The sequence below is a fragment of the Schistocerca cancellata genome, chromosome 1, assembly GCF_023864275.1.
Source record: "Schistocerca cancellata isolate TAMUIC-IGC-003103 chromosome 1, iqSchCanc2.1, whole genome shotgun sequence".
Taxonomy (NCBI): domain Eukaryota; kingdom Metazoa; phylum Arthropoda; class Insecta; order Orthoptera; family Acrididae; genus Schistocerca; species Schistocerca cancellata.
In genome coordinates, this window is record NC_064626.1 from 11,023,776 (window position 1) to 11,044,882 (window position 21,107).

The 21,107-nt window shown below is 40.9% G+C and overlaps 1 protein-coding gene across 2 annotated transcripts in view; it reads right to left on the bottom strand.

The window, feature by feature from the left end:
• The window catches only part of LOC126164039 (serine/threonine-protein kinase NLK), a 436,819-nt gene extending 423,984 nt beyond the window's left edge, over positions 1 to 12,835 (bottom strand). For both annotated transcript variants that reach the window (XR_007535407.1, XM_049920206.1), the window contains exon 1: positions 11,940 to 12,835. Coding sequence is in view for 1 of the 2 variants with exons in the window: in XM_049920206.1 (XP_049776163.1) it covers positions 11,940 to 12,169 (230 nt within the window). In the remaining variant the exon portion in view is untranslated. The remainder of the gene's footprint in view (positions 1 to 11,939) is intronic.
• Positions 12,836 to 21,107: the final 8,272 nt, after the last annotated feature.

Sequence of the window (21,107 nt, forward strand, 5' to 3'; positions counted from 1 at the left end):
GAATTTCTATTACTGTAATGTGTAAAAGGTGATTGGTAGGAATTAATAACTCACATTTGTAAACTGTGTTTTTCTTTTTGGGAAAAGAGGGAGAGAGAGAAATGTTCAGAATGTAACCATATGTACAAATTAATTTGCGATATGAATGTGTGATGACCGTTTCCAAATCATAATGATCTATTGAGCAAAATGATAAGGGGCAGAAAACATGAAATTTGCAGAGGCATACGAGAATTGTGGAAAAAGTTACAGGTCTCCACAGTTATGGAGACAGTGTGAATTTTTACATGTATCTGTCTCAACATAAGTAACTATAATTCTAGTCCTAATCCAGACACAGCAATGAAATGTGTATCACTGAAAAGTTAATAAGTAGAGCTTTACAGTGATATGCAATGTGGTGGGTTTCATAGAATTTTCACATTCAAGGTCACCGATGACAATGACGATAGTAAGTTTGTGGGGCGCTCAACTTTTTTGAAAAGTACTGCTACAGTGTGCTGCTATATACATGGTAAATATCAAGATGGCACACCAAAGGCATCATGACCAAACATTTATTTAGTCTGCATCACTACACTAACAAAATGCAGTAAGCACCTAAGTATCCAGTTTTTTAAAAAATCTGGAACAGCAGACAATAACAGGTGTTATCAGTTTGGTAATCTGGTGAAAATTTCTTGATGTGAATGAAAAATCAGATACACTTTTATTTCAACCAACCATCATTTGCCTGTTTATTCAAACTGCAATGTACATGTGCTGTGAAGTAGTGTTTGGTAGTAGTTTGTAAAAAAAAAAAAAAAAAAAAAAAAAGGATTTAAAGTCAAAATTGTACTGTTGTGTTCTACTGTAAGGAGGAGGTCACATGTGAGTACAGAAGAATTCGAGGAATATTCAGGACGTGGAAGGTAAACAAGTGTCCTCATGTATTGCTAGGTGGGAAAATTTGCAGCAAATGTAGAAAGCAAATATCGCAAAACCTATCAACCCCTGCAGGTGTTGCCTCAGCTGCGGTAAGGTATTCGTAGAGATGATAAGTGACAATCTAACAGCATCAGACCTGATATTGGATTGTTTAAATACTAGCCTTCAGGTTTAAGGTTAATCTCGCATGAAGGAAAATGAGGCTACAGCACGAGGAATATTTCCCAAAGCATATATTGAAAAAGGCTGCCTCAGTGTCGGAGCAACTTAAGTAGCATAAATGGAAAAAGAAATGGAGAAAAAGAAATCTTAATGCCGGCTGAAAGATAAGTTTCACAATACAAAATATATACATGACAAAACACAAAATTTGGCAGTAGTTCCAAAGAGCTGGAGTATGAGGAAAACGTTGAAAGAATTTTTCACTTCAGATTACATGACACTAAGATCAAAACCGTTAGCAGTAGAACATCGTACACCGTCGACACCAAATCCAAATAAGACATGTTATGCAAAAACCGTTCAAAGTATACACGAATTCTACTGCGATCGTTACGTGAGCTGTGTCATTCAAGGAAGTGACAACTCTGAAAGAAAAAGGAATTGCAGTACATAAGCAGAAGCAGCTACGGCTGCACAATCGTACAATGCGTATTTCAAAGACACATAACCAGATGTAAATAGAGGACTCTCAAAATTTTGTGTGATGTGGCCAAAGCACGGTGTTCTTGCCTACACCAGTGTGACCCGTGCTGTTCGTGAATCTCAAACCACAGTTTTAAGTTAACGGTTGAAGGGTGCAAACTGAAAGAACTAATGAAGTGTAAAGAACAAACGTTACCACCGTAACACACTGTGCAGCATTTGATACACGCAATCTGCACTTCAGCATGTTTCTTAGGTCCATTGACAAGGCAGACTGACTATCTGTTTTAACTGATTGTTACGAACTGCACCAATGGAATTACATACAAGTGATTTTTAACTACATGCAAGGTAGTTCTAGACACTTTAAAAAACACACAACTGACGGACGATTTCACTGACGTGTTTGCGTCAAGTTTACAACAGCTCCTGCCACACTCGTGTATCACCCTTCAGGAATCACAGATCTTTAAAATCACTAAAGAAGGACTCAAAGTAAATGAACATCTTGTTTTTGATTTTGTAGAAAATTACTCCTTCACCATTCAGAATGAATTAGAGATTTCACTGGAATAATTCACAGGTTACAATTCACCATCTGTAGCTTACTACAGACACACACATACTAATGAAATGCACCATGTGTCGTACGTGGAAATACCTGCTTTCAGCACAATACAGTGTGTGTGTATGTTCTTTCAAGCACAATTTCGTCAAATTCTTAAAATGTCACTTTCTACATATACACTCTGAAAACCAAAGTGACACGGACGGTTGATGGTACATCTCACTGTGCCAGCCGTTACGGTTTCTTACTGTTCTATTCACATACGCAGCGTGGAAGAATGATTATTTGAACGCCTCTGTGTGTGCAGTAATTATTCTAACCTTATCCTCACGATCCCATTTAAAGCCAGTTCTTGAAACTGTATTAATAGACTTTCTCAGAATAGTTTACATTTACCTTCAGGAGTCTTCCAGTCCAGTTCCTTCAGTATCCCTGTGACACTCTTCCACATATAAGAAAACCTGTGACCATTTGTGCTGCCCTTCTCTGTGTAATTTCAATATCCTCTGTTAGACCTATCTGATATGGGTCCCACAAACTTTAGCAATATTCTAGAACCTTTTGCACGAGTGATTTGTTAACAATCTCCTTTGTAGACTGATTGTACTTCCCCAGCATTCTACCAATAAATGGAAGTCTACCACCTGCTTTACCCACAACTGGGCCTATGTGATCATTCCGTTTCATCTCTCTGCAAAGTGTTACACCCGGGTATTTGCATGAGGTGGTTGATTCTAACAGTGGCTCACTGGTACTACAGTCACAGGATAATAAGTTTTTTTTGTTCTGTGAACTGCACAATTTTACATTTCTGACCATTTAGAGCACGCAGCCATGTCCACACAATGTTGAAATCTTATCAAGATCTGACTGAATATTTATGCAGCTTCTTTCATATTGTAATTCATTACAGATTACTGCATTGTCTGAAAAGAAGAAGAAAAAAAAAAAAAAAAATAATATTGCCTGCAAGGTCATGAACATACAACTTTAACACCAAGGGTCCCAATACTCTTCCCTGGGGCACAGCCGCAGTTACTTCTACACTGACAGTGATGCTCTGTCCAAGATAACATGCTGTGTCCTCCCCACCGAAAAGCCCCCAATCCAGTCACAAATATCACTTGATATCCCATAAGATCATACTTTTGACAATAAGCGTAGGTGTGGTACTGAATCAAAGGTTTTTAGGAAATCGAGAAATAGTGCAGCTGCCCGATTGTCTTGATCCAAAGCTTTCAGTACGCATTGCGGGAAAAGCGCAAGTTGGGTTTCACGTGACTGAAACTGGCTGGCATGGAGGAAGTCATTCCATTTGAAATACTTCATTATGTTTGAGCTTAGAGTATGTTAGAAGCTTCTATTACAAATTGATGTCATCCACTGCCCTTCTTGTAGACAGGTGTGACCTGTGCATATTTCCAAGAAATGGGTACAGTTCTTTGTTCAGGCCTCTACAAAAGATTGTGGTTAGAAGAGGGGCTAACTCGGCCGCCAATTCAGTATAGAATCTGACAGGTATTCCATCGGGGTCAGGAGCTTTGATCTATTTTAATGATTTCAGCTGTTTCTCAACACAGGTGACACTAATACTTGCTTTCCAATTCCAAAGCTTTTTTACTCTTCTTCAGGTGGATGTGCTGCCCAATATAATAATAATAATAATAATAATAATAATAATAATAATAATAATAATAATAATTCCTTCATGTGTTTTCAGTTGTAAGTCAGTTTCCCATGATGATTAAGACACTGCCAAGCTCAAGAAACATTTCAAGAATGCAAATACAATGGTAGATATCTATAGTACTCTTTCTGTAATACCTATTAACAAAAGTATACAAAAAACAAAGACATATTCTGCTTCTTTCTTGAGCAAAGAGGAGTCTGTGATTGCTATGTGGTAGAAATGCTCTTAATAGATGTAAATATATTTATTGCCCGTATGCATAACACTGGTGAGTTGCACAAAACTTACAAAATAATGAAGAAACAAATGAAGTACACGACTTCTTAATCCGTATGGACCATCTCCACCACTTCTTATTCCTGCCATAACTGACTATGACGTCCTTAAAATACTGGGTCCAGTGACGCCTGCCAAAGGACAGTCTCTCTCTCTCCCCACAAGATCTACTGAAAACTAACAAATTGGAGATATGTGAAACAATATGTAACCCCGTTTTACAGCCTTTTAATTGAAGCTACACTGTAAGTGGACCATAATCAAATAAACAATATTTTTGCACATCACTTATGAACAGTATTTTTTAATAACTTGTTTCATATTATGTGCTACCTTTTGCACTTTTGACAAATTTTTGGGCATTATGCCCTTGCTGTGCCATATTGATATTTATCATCTATATAGTAGCATAATGGAAAAATACAATACATTGTTTTTAAAAGAAATTGAAGGTGAGAAGTTTTGAGGTATTCAAGATCAAAGTTTCGGATCAATGACCTTGAAATATGAAAAATCTTAAAAAACCATCATGTTGCATATGAATGTAAAGCTCTACTCATTTGCTTTTCAATGATGTAAGTTTCACTGCTGTATCTAGATTAGAACCGGAATTACAGTTATTGATGTTGAGACAGACAAATATAAATTCTACACAATTTCCAAACTTTGCAGACGTGTAACTTACTTCACAATTGCCATATACTCTGCAAATTTGTAACTGTCCATCTCTCTATCTGTATCATTGGATGCACCAAATTTGAAAGAAATCAGATGGTCAGGTTGAAAATATTACTGTTCTGTGTTAAACTGACATGGAACTACCCATTTAGTCATTTATAGTGGTGGGTATCATATAGTGTATTGTTGTTATTTTGGTCTTGTTAGGTTTCAGTAATACTTAGTTTTGATGGGTTTGAGTTGTCATGGTGGAGCTTAGTTTGAGCTAAATAGGTCAAGTGAATTTGTGGTATCGAGTTTGTGGGTTGCCGGTATCACTGTCTTTGTTTGAGTTACATAGGTCATGAGATATCTATGCTCTGAATGGGGTGGTTGTCCATATTTGTAGATTCGGGTGATCGTTGATGATTTAGTGAATACTGGTACGGAACCCTGTTGTGGTTGTTACTGTAATATTTAGTTTGTTCCCACCCAAAATCCCCTACCTCCAGCAGTTTTGCCATTACTTTCATTTTACTGCACGAGTTAAATACTACACACTGTTAATCTTTGGGGATGTGATAAGTGACATGGTCACACTACTGAATATGCGTGACATAGGGCCGTCCACCACCGTGATGACATCAGAGATCCCAAATTTCAATAGTCTCCAATACTAAATTGGTGACACACAACACAACAAAATTACAGTAGACATGAAAATGCTAAATGACAACAACAAAGACAGAACCCACAACACACAATACTCAGCAGCACACACATGAATCGTGGACAATGACGTCGGTAGGATGGCTCGCGTGCCTCAGTGATACAGATATCAAAATAGGAGTAATGCAGGAGTACGTTTACTACTGAATAAAAAAATAGGAGTGTAGATAAGCTACTACGAACAGCATAGTGAAAGCATTATTGTAGCTGAGATGGACACGAAACCCACAGCTACGACAGTAGTAAAAGTTCATATGCCAACTAACTCCACAGATGAAGAAGAGACTGAAGAAATGTATGATTCGATAAAAGAAATTATTCGGATAATAGTCATGGGGGACTAGAATTCAATAGTAGGAAATGGAAGAGAAGGAAAAGTAGTAGGTGAATATGGACTGGGAGTAAGGAACGAAAGAGGAAGCTGCCTGGTAGAATTCTGCACAGAGCATAATTTAATCATCACTAAGATTTGATTTAAGAATCGTGAAAGAAGGTTGTATACGTGGAAGATGCCTGGAGACACTAGGAGATTTTTTAAAAATATATATCATGGTCATACAGAGCTTTAGGCACCAGGTTTTAAATTATAAGGCACTTCCAGGGGCAGATGTGGACTCTGACCACAATTTATTGGTGAATTGTACATTAAAACTGAAGAAACTGCAAACAGGTAGGAATTTAAGGAGATGGGACCTGGATAAACTGAATGAACAAGAGATTTTAGAGAGTTTCAGAAAGAGCATTAGGGAACGATTGGCAAGAATGGGGAAAAGAAATACAGTGGAAACAGAATGAGTAACTTTGAGAGATTTGGAATGGTGAAGGCAGCAGAGGGTCAAGCGGGTAAAAAGATAAGAGCTAGCAGAAATCCTTGGGTAATAGAAGAGATACTGAATTTAATTTATGAAAGGAGAAAATATAAAAACGCAGTAAATGATGCAGGCAAAAAGGAATACAAACGTCTCAAAAATGAGATCAACTGGAAGTGCAAAATAGCTCAGCAAGGAGGAATATAAGGATGGAGAGGCATATATCACTAGGGGGTTAGACAGACACTGCCTATAGGTATGTTAAAGGCCTTTGGAGAAAAGAGAACCTCCTGTTTGAATATCAAGAGCTCAGATGGAAAACCAGTCATAAGCAAAGAAGGGAAAGCAGAAAGATGGAAGGAGTATACAAGGGAGATACATTTGAGGGCAGAATTATGGCAATGGAAGAGGACGTAGATGAAGATGAAATAGGAGATACGAAACTGCGTGAAGAGTTTGACAGAGCACTGAAAGACCTAGGTCGAAAAAAAGTCCTGGGAGTAGATAACATTCTCTTAGAACTACTGACAGCCTTGGGGGAGCCAGCCCTGACGAAAGTCTACCATCTGCTGAGCGAGATGTACGATACAGGCGAAATACCCTCAGACTTCAAGAAGAATATAATTATGCCAATGCTACAGAAAGTAGGCATTGACAAGTGTAAAAATTACCGAACCAGCAGTTTAATAAGTCACAGTTGCAGATCACTATGTGAATTCTTTAGAGGTGTATGGAAAAACTGGTAGAAGCCGACCTCGGGGAAGTTCAGTTTGGATTCTGTAGAAATATTGGAACAGGTGACGCAATACTGACTATGACATATCTTAGAATATAGGTTAAGGAAAGGCAAACTTACATTTCTAGCATTTGTAGACTTAGAGAAAGCTTATGACAATGTTGACCGGAATACTCTCTTTCAAATTCTGAAGGTGGCAGGGGGTAAAATACTGGGAGCAAAAGGCTATTTACAATTTGTACATAAACCAGATGGCACTTATGAGTCGAGGGACATGAAAGGGTTGGGAAGGGAGTGAGACAGGGTTGCAGCCTCTCCCCGATGTTATTCAATCTATATATCGAGCAAGCAGTAAAGGAAACAAAAGGAAAATTTGGAGCAGGAATTAAAATGCATGCAGAAGAAATAAAAACTTTGAGGATCACCGATGACATTGTAATTCTGTCACAGACAGCAAAGGACCTGGAAGAGCAGTTGCACAGAATGGACATTTGTCTTGAAAGGAGGATATAAGATGAACATCAACAAAGGCAAAACAAAGATAATGGGATATATTCGAATTAAATCAGGTGATGCTGAGGGTGTTAGATTTGGAAATGAGATACGTAAAGTAGATGAGTTTTGCTATTTGGGGAGCAAAATAATTGAGATTGTCGAAGTAAAAATTGTTCAAATGGCATTGAGCACTATGGGACTTAATATCTGAGGTTATCAGTCCCCTAGAACTTAGAATTACTTAAACCTAACTACCCTAAGGATGGCACACACACCCATGCCCGAGGCAGGATTCGAACCTGCGACCGTAGCAGCCATGTGGTTCTGGACTGATGTGCCTAGAACCGCTCGGCCACCACGGCTGGCAACTGTCGAAATAGTGAGAATATAAAATGTAGACTGGCTATGGCAAGGAAAGACTTTGTGAAGAAGAGAAATTTGCTAACATCATGTGCAGATTGAAGTGTCAGGAAGTTTTTTCTGAAAGTATTTGTATGGAGTGTAGCCATGAATGGAAGCAAAACATGGATGATAAATAGTTTAGACAGGAGGAGAATAGAAACTTTCGAAATGTGGGGCTACTGAAGAATGGTGAAGAATAGACGGGTGGATCACATGACTAATGAGGAGGTACTGAATAGCATTGTGGAGAAGAGGAATTTGTGGTACAACCTGACTAAAAGAAGGGATCGATTGGTAGTACACATTCTGAGACATGAACAGATCACTAATGTAGTACTCGAGGGACACGTGGAAGGTACAAATCATAGAGGGAGAACAAGAGATGAATATACTAAGCAGATTCAGAGGTATGTAGGTTGCAGTAGTTACTCGAAGATAAAGAAGCATGCACAGGATAGGGTAGCATGGAGAGCTGCATCAAACCAGTCTCTGGATTGAAGACCATAACAACACAACTCAGCAGGAGAGACTAAACTGAAAACATTGTCAAAAGCAGGGAAAGGAATTACAGTAGTTTTATGAACACATTGACATAACACAAGAAAGTAATTTCACAAAATATTATCAAAACAGAATCAGACCCAACAATCAGACCACTAAATCACGCTAGAGGACAGTGAAAAAAGGAAACTAATAAAAAATCCCACTGCAGCCATCCTCTGATGCCAACCGAAACTCCGTAATCAAAACATTTCAGTCAGGACCCATTGTAAACGTCTCCCAAGTCCCACTAACAAACTTTTACAGAACCCATTTTAAAATCACTGTTTGAAAAACTATAATGCAGAATATGACAGAACTATAAAGGAAACCACACAGTTAATAATACTCATAAAAGATATAAAAATTCCAGATACAGCTACCCTTTTGTCATTCTACATAGAAATACATCTGGTGAATTTCCATGAGAGATTGGAACATTTTTGCTGTGGCATCGTATAAAGAATTTCAACAATATACAGCATATAGTTCACTGCTGAGAGCCATCTGAATTGGTCAGTGTTGAAAATGGAGAAAACCAAATGTTGCGTGTTACTAAACATTTTCATTTGATTTATTCGATTGCTTTACAAATCAAAATGGAATTGAATGAAGGTCATGCAGAGTCTGCACCATTATTGAATAAAATTTACTGGATAAGCACTGAAGACGAAGCGTGCTCCAGCCGTCAAACTGACACGACCACAAAGGAGTCCACCGACGAAATCCAGGATATGAAAATGCAAGATAGTGAGATTGCTGGGACTGTAGGCATCTCAACTGAGCAAGTGCATAATACCCTGCATTGAGCTGAGTGTGATGTGGGTGCCACACTTGCTCACAGTCGGTGAAATGTGCATTCAGCTCAATGCCTGGCAATGTTTAATCACATTTGCACAACTCTTTGTGCAGGTAGTGACTGCTGATGAAACCTGGATCCATCATTACACACCGGAGTCCAAATGACAGTCAAAGCAACAAGAAAAGGCTGGTGAAAGTGGACTGAAGAAGACAGGGACAATTTTGCCTGCCGGTAAGATGATGACCACTGTTTTTTTTTGGAATTTCCAACAGCCAACTTCCAAATAACCACATTAATGAAATACTCAATTTACTAGAACTAATGACACAACACATTCATTTACAAATAACACCACAACATGACAACACATACTAGCTAACACAAGGAAAGAACAGCACAATACACTCCTAACAAAAAGGAAGATTTGCAGTGGTATACAATGACATACAGAAACAAACTCATGCATAAAAGAAAACGGACATTTTCAAAAGACAAGAAAACATGGCTTTCACACAGGTAGTACTGTGCAGAAATACAGAGCCTACTAAGAACAACAACAAAGGCATCTACCAGAAAGGAGGAACATATCTACAACAATGCAATAGATGTAGTAGGGTGTACATGGGACAACGCAGCAGTAAAGTCAACTTTAACTACAGCCAATATATCACAGCTTGGAAATACGGAATGAACGAATTGACATTTGTAGGGCATTCAAGAGATACGAATCTCAGACCAACAATAAAAATGTCATTCAAATGATTGGAACAAATAATAAAATCAACATGCTAATTTTACAAGAAAACTATCATATTTCCAAAACAATGGCGGAGGAGAAATTACTCTTAAATGTTAAAGTGAACTTGCCAAACAGCTCACCAGTTGTGACTCATGGAACAGCAGAGTAAATAAAATTCCTAACAGTCTCACAAATCCCATCCGTCTTCTTCTTAATAATAATAATAAAACCACGCACACATGGAGCCGGAAAAGTGAACATAAATTTGTGAACACTGGCACCTTTAACGAAACAAATGAAGAAATGTTCAACAAAGATGTGATGGCAACGACAGTGGCAAGTACATGAACCTATAGTATCAACCACAACACACAACTTCCGATTTAAAGATGTTAAAATCAAGAAAAACAATGGAAAAAGTACAACTTTCAATATGTACAAGGATTTCAGTTATCAGTGAGACATACCCAACTGTTAACGCACTTGCTTTTTACATGAAAAGTTGTATGTGAATTGTATACAGCACATAAAAAGCTGTTTTAAATGATACAATTTTATAGTTGTTGCGGAAAACTGCCACTAAAAGAAAATAAGAAGGGTCTTCAGTCTGCAATATGACAAGTCGCCGCATTGCTAACACATCCAATGAGCACCTAATAAACATCAAAGAATGATTATGACTTACACAGAAGTAGAATGACCAGAAACACAACTGTAAACGCTCGAGGAAATTACGATATCTGAACACAAATAAACAACATTCTTGTATAAGTTTCGTAGCCAACTTCTACTGACGAACTGCAAACAGTCAACCTTGGCCACCCATGATAGGCCCACGTAAACAAACGAAAGTAGATCTCAGTAATTACCAACAACGCACTAAATTGGTTCACCCAAATTGAAACACGTCACAGTCAAAGTAAAAATTCTCTGACAAGAATGATGCCGAGCAATTGGCACATGTTTGTTAGTAACAAAACTGCCGTCGTAAAACATATCAATCATAATGTAGTAACGTAAGCACCTCATTCATAAGATCCAACCAAATACATCAACGAAAGCACTTAACACTTATCGTAGTTAAGTTTACTGATAATTCGGTTAGAGATATAAACATATTTCCAAATAAATCCTAACTCTATGTTGGGAGTAATAGTATCCTAACTGCAGCTTCCACAATCAGCACGACATTCAACGCTAAGGCTTTCTTTCTTAACAAGTCATGGGAGCCTTGTTAAGTTTTCATACATATCGTAAGCGAATAATCTGATTTCGCTATAGAGAAATCCATTACTTAAGGAAATTACACAACTAGACAAAAGAAATGTACACAGCATATCTTCAACGCCCAACTCTTTGTTATTTGCAGTTAATTGCAATTTTGCAAATTGTCGCACAGCCACGACCATTCATCTATAGTTTGAACATTATACGTAATTTTGGTGAATGAGAAAAACCAGAAAGCGAACTTTACAAATAACACGCCAATTTTTTACTCTACGCTTTAATTAGAAGCAAATCTCTATGCACAAAATTAAAATCTCTATTTTCAACGAATAACTTAATTCAAGCAGTTTCAATGTCTTGTTTTTAATCTAAACAATACATGAACTGGGAGACATGTTTACTATCAATATTAAAAGCAAAAACAAATTCCGCAAATTGGTTTTGGCGAAGAGACAACGTAAATGTATCACAAATATTAACTTATTAAAGTCAAATGTCAAAATTTTGAGACCCATATGCAAATAATGTCATGTTTTGCATCATCTCACAGCCTGCTTTTACAGCCATGTCTTTAACAACCACACCAAAGATATTTAGAGGGATGGATTCCTCATGAATAATTAATACAGTCTTAAGAGAAAACAATGAAATTGATCGCAGCAATTGTCAATAATCTCATTATGTATAATGAACTTACCAAACGACTCCGAAAGCTCCATAACCGATTGGTCTATCCGGTTGCACATCCTGTGTGTGAGAATGTGCAGGCGTTGCTGGCGTTTGGTGAGAATGTTGTGGGTGGTAATAAGGCTGTGCAGCTGCTAATATGGCTTGTTGGTGTCCTCCCCCTCCTCCCCCGCCAGGCATGAGCGGCATCGACACGGACATGGACACTCTGGAGTGTCTGCTGGGACCAACTACAGCCATGAAGTTGCTATCTAACACGGGTCGAAATATCCGTCCCGAGAATGGTCTTTTGTCGGTTGTCTTCGTACGTCGATGAAATCCTTTAATCGCTCGAATAACTTCAGAATTAAATTCTTGAACGAATTTTTCTGTTCTTGGTGTTGTCAACTGGCGGAGAAAGAGAGAAAAGATTTTCAATATCACAGCCACATCTGAATAATACGCTGAGTCCTCAACGTCGTCTCCTGAAGTACAAAGACGTACGATTCCACGTAAACGGCACGAAACATGTGTTGCAGCAGCCTCTTTGCACGTTGTCTCATTCCTTTTCCTGTCTTGCTTTTTCAATTCATTTACATATATATCACTTCACTCCATCTGTCGTTAAACCACGAACATTAATTTCACCAATACGTGACACAAAATATTGCTACTCACTACTCTATTAATTTTAACACGGTATTCGTCGAAGTCTTGCCCTTGCTTTCATGTCTGAGTCCTTCATTCATGCGAATCTTCTCTCGTGTTGTTAGAACTCTCCAGAACGAAAAATACACACATTAATATGGGTAACGTCGCAAAAGTTATCGTTTTTGAGAACTTTCTACCCATCACACACTTGTCAGTAATGCACCATCACAACACTCGCAGCAACACGCAACCTCCCCAAGCACTGCGTCCCTCCAGACAAAGGGAATCCAACGACTGCAGCGAAGCCAAAGCGAACAAACAGCTGCACAAAGCTAGTCACGTGATTCCGCATGCGCACTAGCGCTCCTAGCGGCTTCGGCGCCAAATTGAAATCCACAGAGGAAAGCGTACTTACGCGTAATGTGCACTTTTCTTTCTTCAGGAAATACCTGATATACTGCAATCACTAAATATTAATCTGGTCCGCAGTTCAATGCACGTCACTGAACTATGCATAAATTGCTGTTGTATTATTACAATGTTCCAGTTGTGTCAAAGACAACGATAACGATATCATTCTTTTTTTGGTTCCATGTTACTGGAAGTTAATCTGAAAATTATCTTAAAGCTTTAACTGTAGCTCTTCACGGGTCAACAGAAACCTTCGATCTTACTCGTCGGCTTTGACCCGTGACGTAAGCGTGTTGTGGTGTGTGACGTCATTACGGCGCGGAGTTTGTTTTGCGATTGTGGCGTGTTTGTAGATGTCTTGTTTTTGTTTCTGGTGCTCTCTGGTGGTGTGTTCATGGTTTTCGTTTGTTTTAATTTAATGCTCATTGCTGTACGTCGGGTGAGTTTGTTATTGAGTGTATTTGGTTGTGGTTTTTTGTTTAGAAATGGATATGAAAGACCGCCTTAATAGTGTTCGGTTGAGGGCGATGATGGGCGACACAGCGTTAGAACTTATCAAGTTCTTACAACTATTCGGTTTAATCGCCGAAGTTGTTAAGTGTTCTCTTTGCCTTGAGGCGATGAAACTGGTTAAAGTTCCGGCCTCTCGGACCAGCGACGGATACATGTGGTGTTGCCGGAAAGATGGCGTATGGCGTTGTATAAGGCGTGGTACCTGGTTCGAGAAGTCTAGATTGGGCATGCGTGAGATTGTGCTTATTACATATTATTTTTGTTATAGATGCCCACAGAGTTTTTGCGCGTTTGAGACTGGTGTGAGTGAGAGGACTGTTTTAGACTGGTATTCCTTTTGTCGTGAAGTGTGTTCGGAATTTATTAAGTACAGGGGTAAGTTGGGTGGGCATGGGGTGCTTGTGGAGGTGGACGAGTCGCAGTTTGGTAAAAGGAAGTATGGGAGGGGGGAGTCTGTGGCTGGTCTTTGGGTGTGGGGGGCTGTTGTTCACGGGGGTGGGGGTACTGAATGTGTTTTTAGGGTTGTGGAGGGGAGGTCGAAGGCTGAATTAGTGGGGTTAATTGAGGAGTATGTAGAGCCCGGGTCCACAATAGTTTCTGATGCTTTTTCTTCTTATAGGGGGTTGGGTGACAGGGGATTTAATCATTTAGTAGTGAACCACAGTCTAGAATTTAAGAATTATGATACTGGGGCTTGCACTAACACAATTGAGGGGATGTGGGGGGCGGTTAAGTCAGTTCTTGGGAGGGGGAAGAGGTGCTCTTCCAACCTTCAGTCTCATTTAGATGAGTACTGTTGGCGGAAGAGTGTCCCAGAGGCCTATTGCATTTTTCGGGTTTTTTTAAGTGCTGTGGGTAAAATGTATAGGCCGAAAGTGGTTAGTTAGGGTGCATTTGTGTGTGATTGTGGTGGCCAATCTAGTTTCTGGGGCTGGAACTTTTTTGAGGTAAGTTCCGTTTTTTTTTTGTTTTTGATGTATGTTTTGTGTCAACAGAAATATCTGATCTCACGCGTCGGCTTTGACCCGTGACGTTAGGGACCTACACATTGATCTGTATCGTAGCACTGAATACGAGGTTAGGTTGGGAGTTTTTTTTTTGGCGGGGGGGGGGTCAGGGGGGGCGCAGCCCCCCCCCTGCCTGGCCTCGAGTACCACTTGTTTATTATTATCTTTGTTTGCTATCAATGTTAGCAGATTGTTCTTGTGAAACCTTTGTGTCGTTTATGGTCAGGTCAACGGAATTGTTCGATCGTAATTTATGTGATCGCAAGCTGTTGTAGATGTATGTAGGTGTAAGGGAAGTGTTGGTTTTTTAGGTTGGTGTTGGGGGATGTGATCGGTAGGTTCTGTTGAGCTATGTAGGTCAATGGAAGTGTTCGATCGTAATTTATGTGATCGGGAGCTGTTGTAGATGTATGTAGGTGTAAGGGAAGTGTTGGTTTTTAAGTTTTGTATTGGGGGATGTGATCGGTAGGTTGTGTTGAGCTACATAGGTCAACGGAATTGTTCGATCGTAATTTATGTGATCGCAAGCTGTTGTAGATGTACGTAGGTGTAAGGGAAGTGTTGGTTTTTTAGGTTGGTGTTGGGGGATGTGATCGGTAGGTTCTGTTGAGCTATATAGGTCAAGGGAAGTGTCCGATTCTCGATAGGAATGTGTTTCTTTGTATTTGGTCAGTTTTGTAATGTTGATTTATTTCGTTGTATTGCGTAGTTTTGTATGGCGGTTGGTGGCTACATTTGTTTATATTTAGTTTGTCCCCACCCAAAAACCCCTAATTTCCCACGCTTGTCCCGTTAGTCATTAGGCTTTTTGTGAAACTTGTGATTTCAGTGTTTATAATACGTATGCGATGTTTTTATATCCGCCATATTGGAATTGTTGTGTATGGTCGTTTCCGCTACATTTGTGACGTCATGGGTCAAAGCCGACGGGTAAGATCGGACGCTTCTGTATTTCCCTCTTCACTTAGTGTCGCTCTAACTCGTATTAAAGATGTACAATTGCGCTCTTTCACAAGGACGACAAACTGCTGGGCACTATGCAGTTCACTCAGGAGCAAAATTAATTTTAAACAGTATTATTAAAGTCCTTTTCATAATTATTGACCCTAACACGCTTTTGCTATAACACATTGCCTCTGAATATTTCTCACTATGCTGAATTCAGGAAAAATAAAGGTCAATCTGATATGCAAATATTAGCAAAATAAAATATGTCTGATGAAAGCTGTCGTAGCCGATTTACTGCTATTCCTTAGAGCTATTCTGCTTTTGATTTCTAAAGAAATCCTGCAAGCATAGGCGTCTACGGAGGCAAATGTGGTAGCGGTGGGGTAGGAAGGAGGAGGGGGGGGGGGGGAGGGCCGAATTGGACACCTTGTCCCTCTCTCCCGCCCTCAGAATTCCAGTACGCCTCTAGAAATGGGTGGATAACTATCCGTTTTCTGGGATGTAATACTTTTTTATGTCACCTTGAGAGAGGACTAGTCACTCTCTCACTATGCTCCATATTCAAGGGTACCATTTAATGTTGATTTTACACCCAAGACATCATTTTTGTAATACAACTGGAAGTTACCAGCATGAGCAAACAGTGATGGGAGCATGTACATTGTTAATGCATGCGGAATCTTTATGGTGAGCCGGCCGAAGTGGCCGTGCGGTTAAAGGCGCTGCAGTCTGGAACCGCAAGACCGCTACGGTCGCAGGTTCGAATCCTGCCTCGGGCATGGATGTTTGTGATGTCCTTAGGTTAGTTAGGTTTAACTAGTTCTAAGTTCTAGGGGACTAATGACCGCAGTAGTTGAGTCCCATAGTGCTCAGAGCCATTTGAACCATTTCTTTATGGTGGCTTCCTTCGAATAGTATTTTCTAGAGCTGAGAACAAGCAGGCAGTTTGGTCATTTAACAGTAAATCTTGCATTTGGCGTTTGGGGATTGAAAGCTACGTGCAGCTATTAGGGAAAGGATCCTCTCGAAGCAATTTCAGGGGACAGAATGCTGGGCCCCAGAATTTCTCGCACTGTTGTGCTGACAATGAGTTTGGTCAAAGAGGCGGAAAAACTGCCTACCTAGACCTCCACGTTAGGCGCCCCTTGCCACAGCAGCAGGAGCGCGAGAGTAATCCTAGGTCGCCCGGCCAACGTATTATGACATTGTCGCAAACTTCCTTTCTGAAGAGGGATGGCTGCCATAAAATTTCCCGTGTCTGCGTGTTCACCGTGGACCGGACGCTAATGAGGGAGCCACAAGGTGGTGTCGTCCCTCTGTCCGCAGAGTTTTTTGGGAAACCTCAGTCCTTCAAAACAATTTTAGGAGGAACGTAACATTTATGGCGACTCTGAAACGATCTGTATTGGGACACTTCTCTTACGTTAGCTGGGGCCCCTGGTCGGACACGGGGCAATATTCGGGCTGTCCATATAATCATCTCCATGACAAATGCGTTGTTTACTTTAGAGCTATACGGAAACTCTAAACAGACTGCCTAAAGTGACCGTTGCAATATGCGAGTAACGGTTTGGCTGCTTCTCCTGAAAAGAGAACAACATGTAAACTTTGATTACGATTGGCCAACGAGTAGTGCAGAGTCAAGTCCACTGGACCTGACGGAATACCAATTCGATTCTATACAGAGTACGTGAAAGAACTTGCCCCTCTTCTAACAACCGTGTACCGCAAGTCTGTAGAGGAATAGGAGGTTCCAAATGATTGGAAAAGAGCACAGGTAGTTCCAGTTTTCAAGAGGGGTCGTCGAGCAGATGCTCAAAACTATAGGCCTATATCTCTGACATCGATCTGTTGTAGAATTTTAGAACATGTTTTTTGCTCGCGTATCATGTCATTTCTGGAAACCCAGAATCTACTCTGTAGGAATCAACATGGATTCCGGAAACAGCGGTCGTGTGAGACCCAACTCGCTTTATTTGTTCATGGGACTCAGAAAATATTAGATGCAGGCTGCCAGGTAGATGCCATTTTCCTTGACTTCCGGAAGGCGTTCGATACAGTTCCGCAGTGTCGCCAGCTGTGTCGCTGGATTGATGAGTTTTCAGCAAACAGAACACAGCACGTTGTTCTCAATGGAGAGACGTCTATAGGCGTTAAAGTAACCTCTGGCTTGCAACAGGGGAGTGTTATGGGACCATTGCTTTTCACAATATATATAAATGACCTAGTAGATAGTGTCGGAAGTTCCATGCGGCTTTTCGCGGATGATGCTGTAGTATACAGAGAAGTTGCAGCATTAGAAAATTGTAGCGAAATGCAGGAAGATCTGCAGCGGATAGGCACTTGGTGCAGGGAGTGGCAACTGACCCTTAACGTAGACAAATGGAATATATTGCGAATACATAGAAAGAAGGATCCTTTATTGTATGATTATATGATAGCGGAACAAACACTGGTAGCAGTTACCCCTGTAAAATATCTGGGAGTATGCGTACGGAACGATTTAAAGTGGAATGATCATATAAAATTAATTGTTGGTAAGGCGGGTGCCAGGTTGAGATTCATTGGGAGAGTCCTTAGAAAATGTAGTCCATCAACAAAGGAGCTGGCTAACAAAACACTCGTTCGGCCTACACTTGTGTATTGCTCATCAGTGTGGGATCCATAGCAGGTCGGGTTGACAGAGGAGATAGAGAAGATCCAATGAAGAGCGGCGCGTTTCGTCACAGGGTTATTTGGTAAGCGTGATAGTGTTACTGAGATGTTTAGCAAACTCGAGTGGCAGACTCTGCAAGAGAGGCGCTCTGCATCGCGGTGTAGCTTGCTGTCCAGGTTTCGAGAGGGTGCGTTTCTGGATGAGGTATCGAATATATTGCTTCCCCGTACTTATACCTCCCGAGGAGATCACGAATGTAAAATTAGAGAGATTCGAGCGCGCACGAAGGCTTTCCGGCAGTCGTTCTTACCGCGAACCATACGCGACTGGAACAAGAAAGGGAGGTAATGACAGTGGCACGTAAAGTGCCCTCCGCCAAACACCGTTGGGTGGCTTGCGGAGTATAAATGTAGATGTAGATGTGTTAGAGGTGAGAAATGGAGTTCTCAGAGTCTTTCGATTGGTACAAAACTCTTGTGGGGGCAGTTGTGCGTATACTTTTGTGGAGTTTACCGAGGTTTGATGGAAAGTGAGGAGAGGAATAACTTCGTCCTTTGATTTAGACTCTAGTCTCGAGAGGATTCTGGTCTCGGCTTTTGTCGGGAGTAGGCTGCACTCGGGACGCACGTCCTGAGCGTGACTTTAAGTAGCACTTGTCTCGACGGAGGAGCTCGTGGTGGTGACTCCGCTGTACCGACAGTTTTGACCTCAGTCATCTCGAACAACTCGCTAGGCCGAGGGCAATCTTATTCGTGACAGGTCTGCCGCCTTCACATTTGACCTCACTGTGCACACTGCCACACAAGTGAGTCAAATTGGTTCACGGTATGGCCGGTGAATGGGAGTGTCATATGCTGGAATCTGCTGAGATTTCAGCACTTCATTAGAGAGCAATTGCGATTCACCTAACCGATCGCCATCCGCTACTTTGCGCATTTCGTGCCTGCAGTCGCGAATTACATGTGCCGCACGTCACCACGCTGCAGACGCTCGAACCACAAGCGTCACCTGAGACAGTGTGACACATCGAGGAGAGGAGCACTGTACTGCTGCTCCAGTTTGTTAGGGCAAACGGGGTCACAGTCTCGGAGTTGGCATAAGCTGTCTGCAGCACACCAGTCGGCGAATGTGCAGCGCGAAGATCGACAGTAGGTGCGGCTGTCACGTGAGAGGCCAGAGGCACTCGCCACCGACGCCCTCTCGACAGCAAGTGTTTAGGCCGCCGCCGCCGCCGCTGACCACTCACTCACTAACTCACACTCCAGTCGGTGTCTGTCAGTGAGTTGCAGTGCGTGCTCGGTTCACCTCACTTGCTACGACAGTACATAACATCAGAATTGTGACTAGCGAGATTACCGATATTGTCTGCAAGGGGACAATTACTGATGAGCTTGTACCACGAACATGGACTGTATTAAAGTTAAATAGCAGCTTAGTGTAAATAAAGAGCCAGATTAATCCACGTGTGCATGTGTGTTGTAGAAAGAGGATACTGGCCACGCAAAACAACACCCTGTCCCTGGCTTCCTAAGGTACAACACTCTACAGTGGCGACGAGGATACTACAGTCTCGCCACTTGTTTTCAGCTGCACAAATGTAGTATAACTGTGCAGAATGAATCCATCAAAGCCTATTCAGTGTTAGATAATTTCAGTCCGCATTATCCGTGTCTTGATCGAAGGAAAAAGTTCAACCTTGCTCTGTGCAAATCAGTCGCCATCCACGTGAGTGTTAACTGTTTGTGGCATATTTGTATCGCCATCAGTTCACGTTTGTTTGTCGTCAAGCTTAACAGGTATTTGTTGTCCTATTTTTAATCAATAAATTTATGCCATAAATTTTATAAAAGATTAGTCCGTGTTAATATGTTAATCACCATCAACAATTGACTAAAATAATGACAGGGCCACCACTTCATTAATATTATTACAACATTCAAGTTCATGTAGATTCTGATAAATGTGATAATCTGTAATGCAGAATGTCAATAAGAAACACAAAGGGCAAAATCAATTTTAGCAGACACATGGGTGAGGTAGTCAAGTGGAAGTCTTAACAGTTAGTGTTTTCTGTCAGGATAATACTCATAGTCGGCTGTCGCCTTCCAAAACATACCGAAAGTCCTATGTAGTTTTCCAACCTAAACAATTTAGTCCTCGTGTCGTGATATCTGTCGAAACAGACTAGGGCTGTTATGTTAATTAAAGAGTGGCAATTTTAGTGACTCAACGACTCCTCCCCCTGACTGTGCTTGTAAGCCATATCAATACAACCATCTGTGATACTCTTAATACAATAAGACAACAGACTGGAGAAGTGCTTGTTTACAATCCCTGAACCTGATTACACCACGGAAATATACTGCGCATTCCCATTTCATCTCAGATATTACAGCATTTAATTTTGTAATGTAGTACGATTGACATGTAGCTGTTTTGTTACAATTTACGAAAAAAGAAAATTTGCAGTGCAATGACTGTATGTTGCATGCGAACAACTATCATAATGCCTACTTTTCACATGCACATTGCAATACAACAATTGGATGTTGCATGTAAGTTTAGGACTTCTGCTCCTTATGCCAATGATAACAGCTGTTGCTTCCATGGCTATACGGTCGGACACAATTATACAGGTTGTACATAAAGTTCGGGAACACTTTCAAGTATTCATTGCACAAGAAGTAAACATTGTACAGATGTCATGCATAGCCCCCTGCAGGTCCGGGGCTTAGAATAGGCCCGAGGTATCCCTGCATGCCGTACGAGGCGACTAAAAGGAGTTTGACACGTTTCGGCCTTTATGTAAAGGTCCCCTGTAGGGTTTGACCTCCATTCTTCAAAATTTTCCCGAAGAGCGAGCCAACTGGGGAAGGGCGCCTTACAAGGTGCATCGTGTCCATCGTGCATTGAGATCTTTAGCCCACTTTCTCGTCGTCGCATTGCAGTCCTGCCCATTCTCCATCTCTTGGGCGAGGGCACCTTCCTGGGTGCGTTTTCCACCATGAACTAT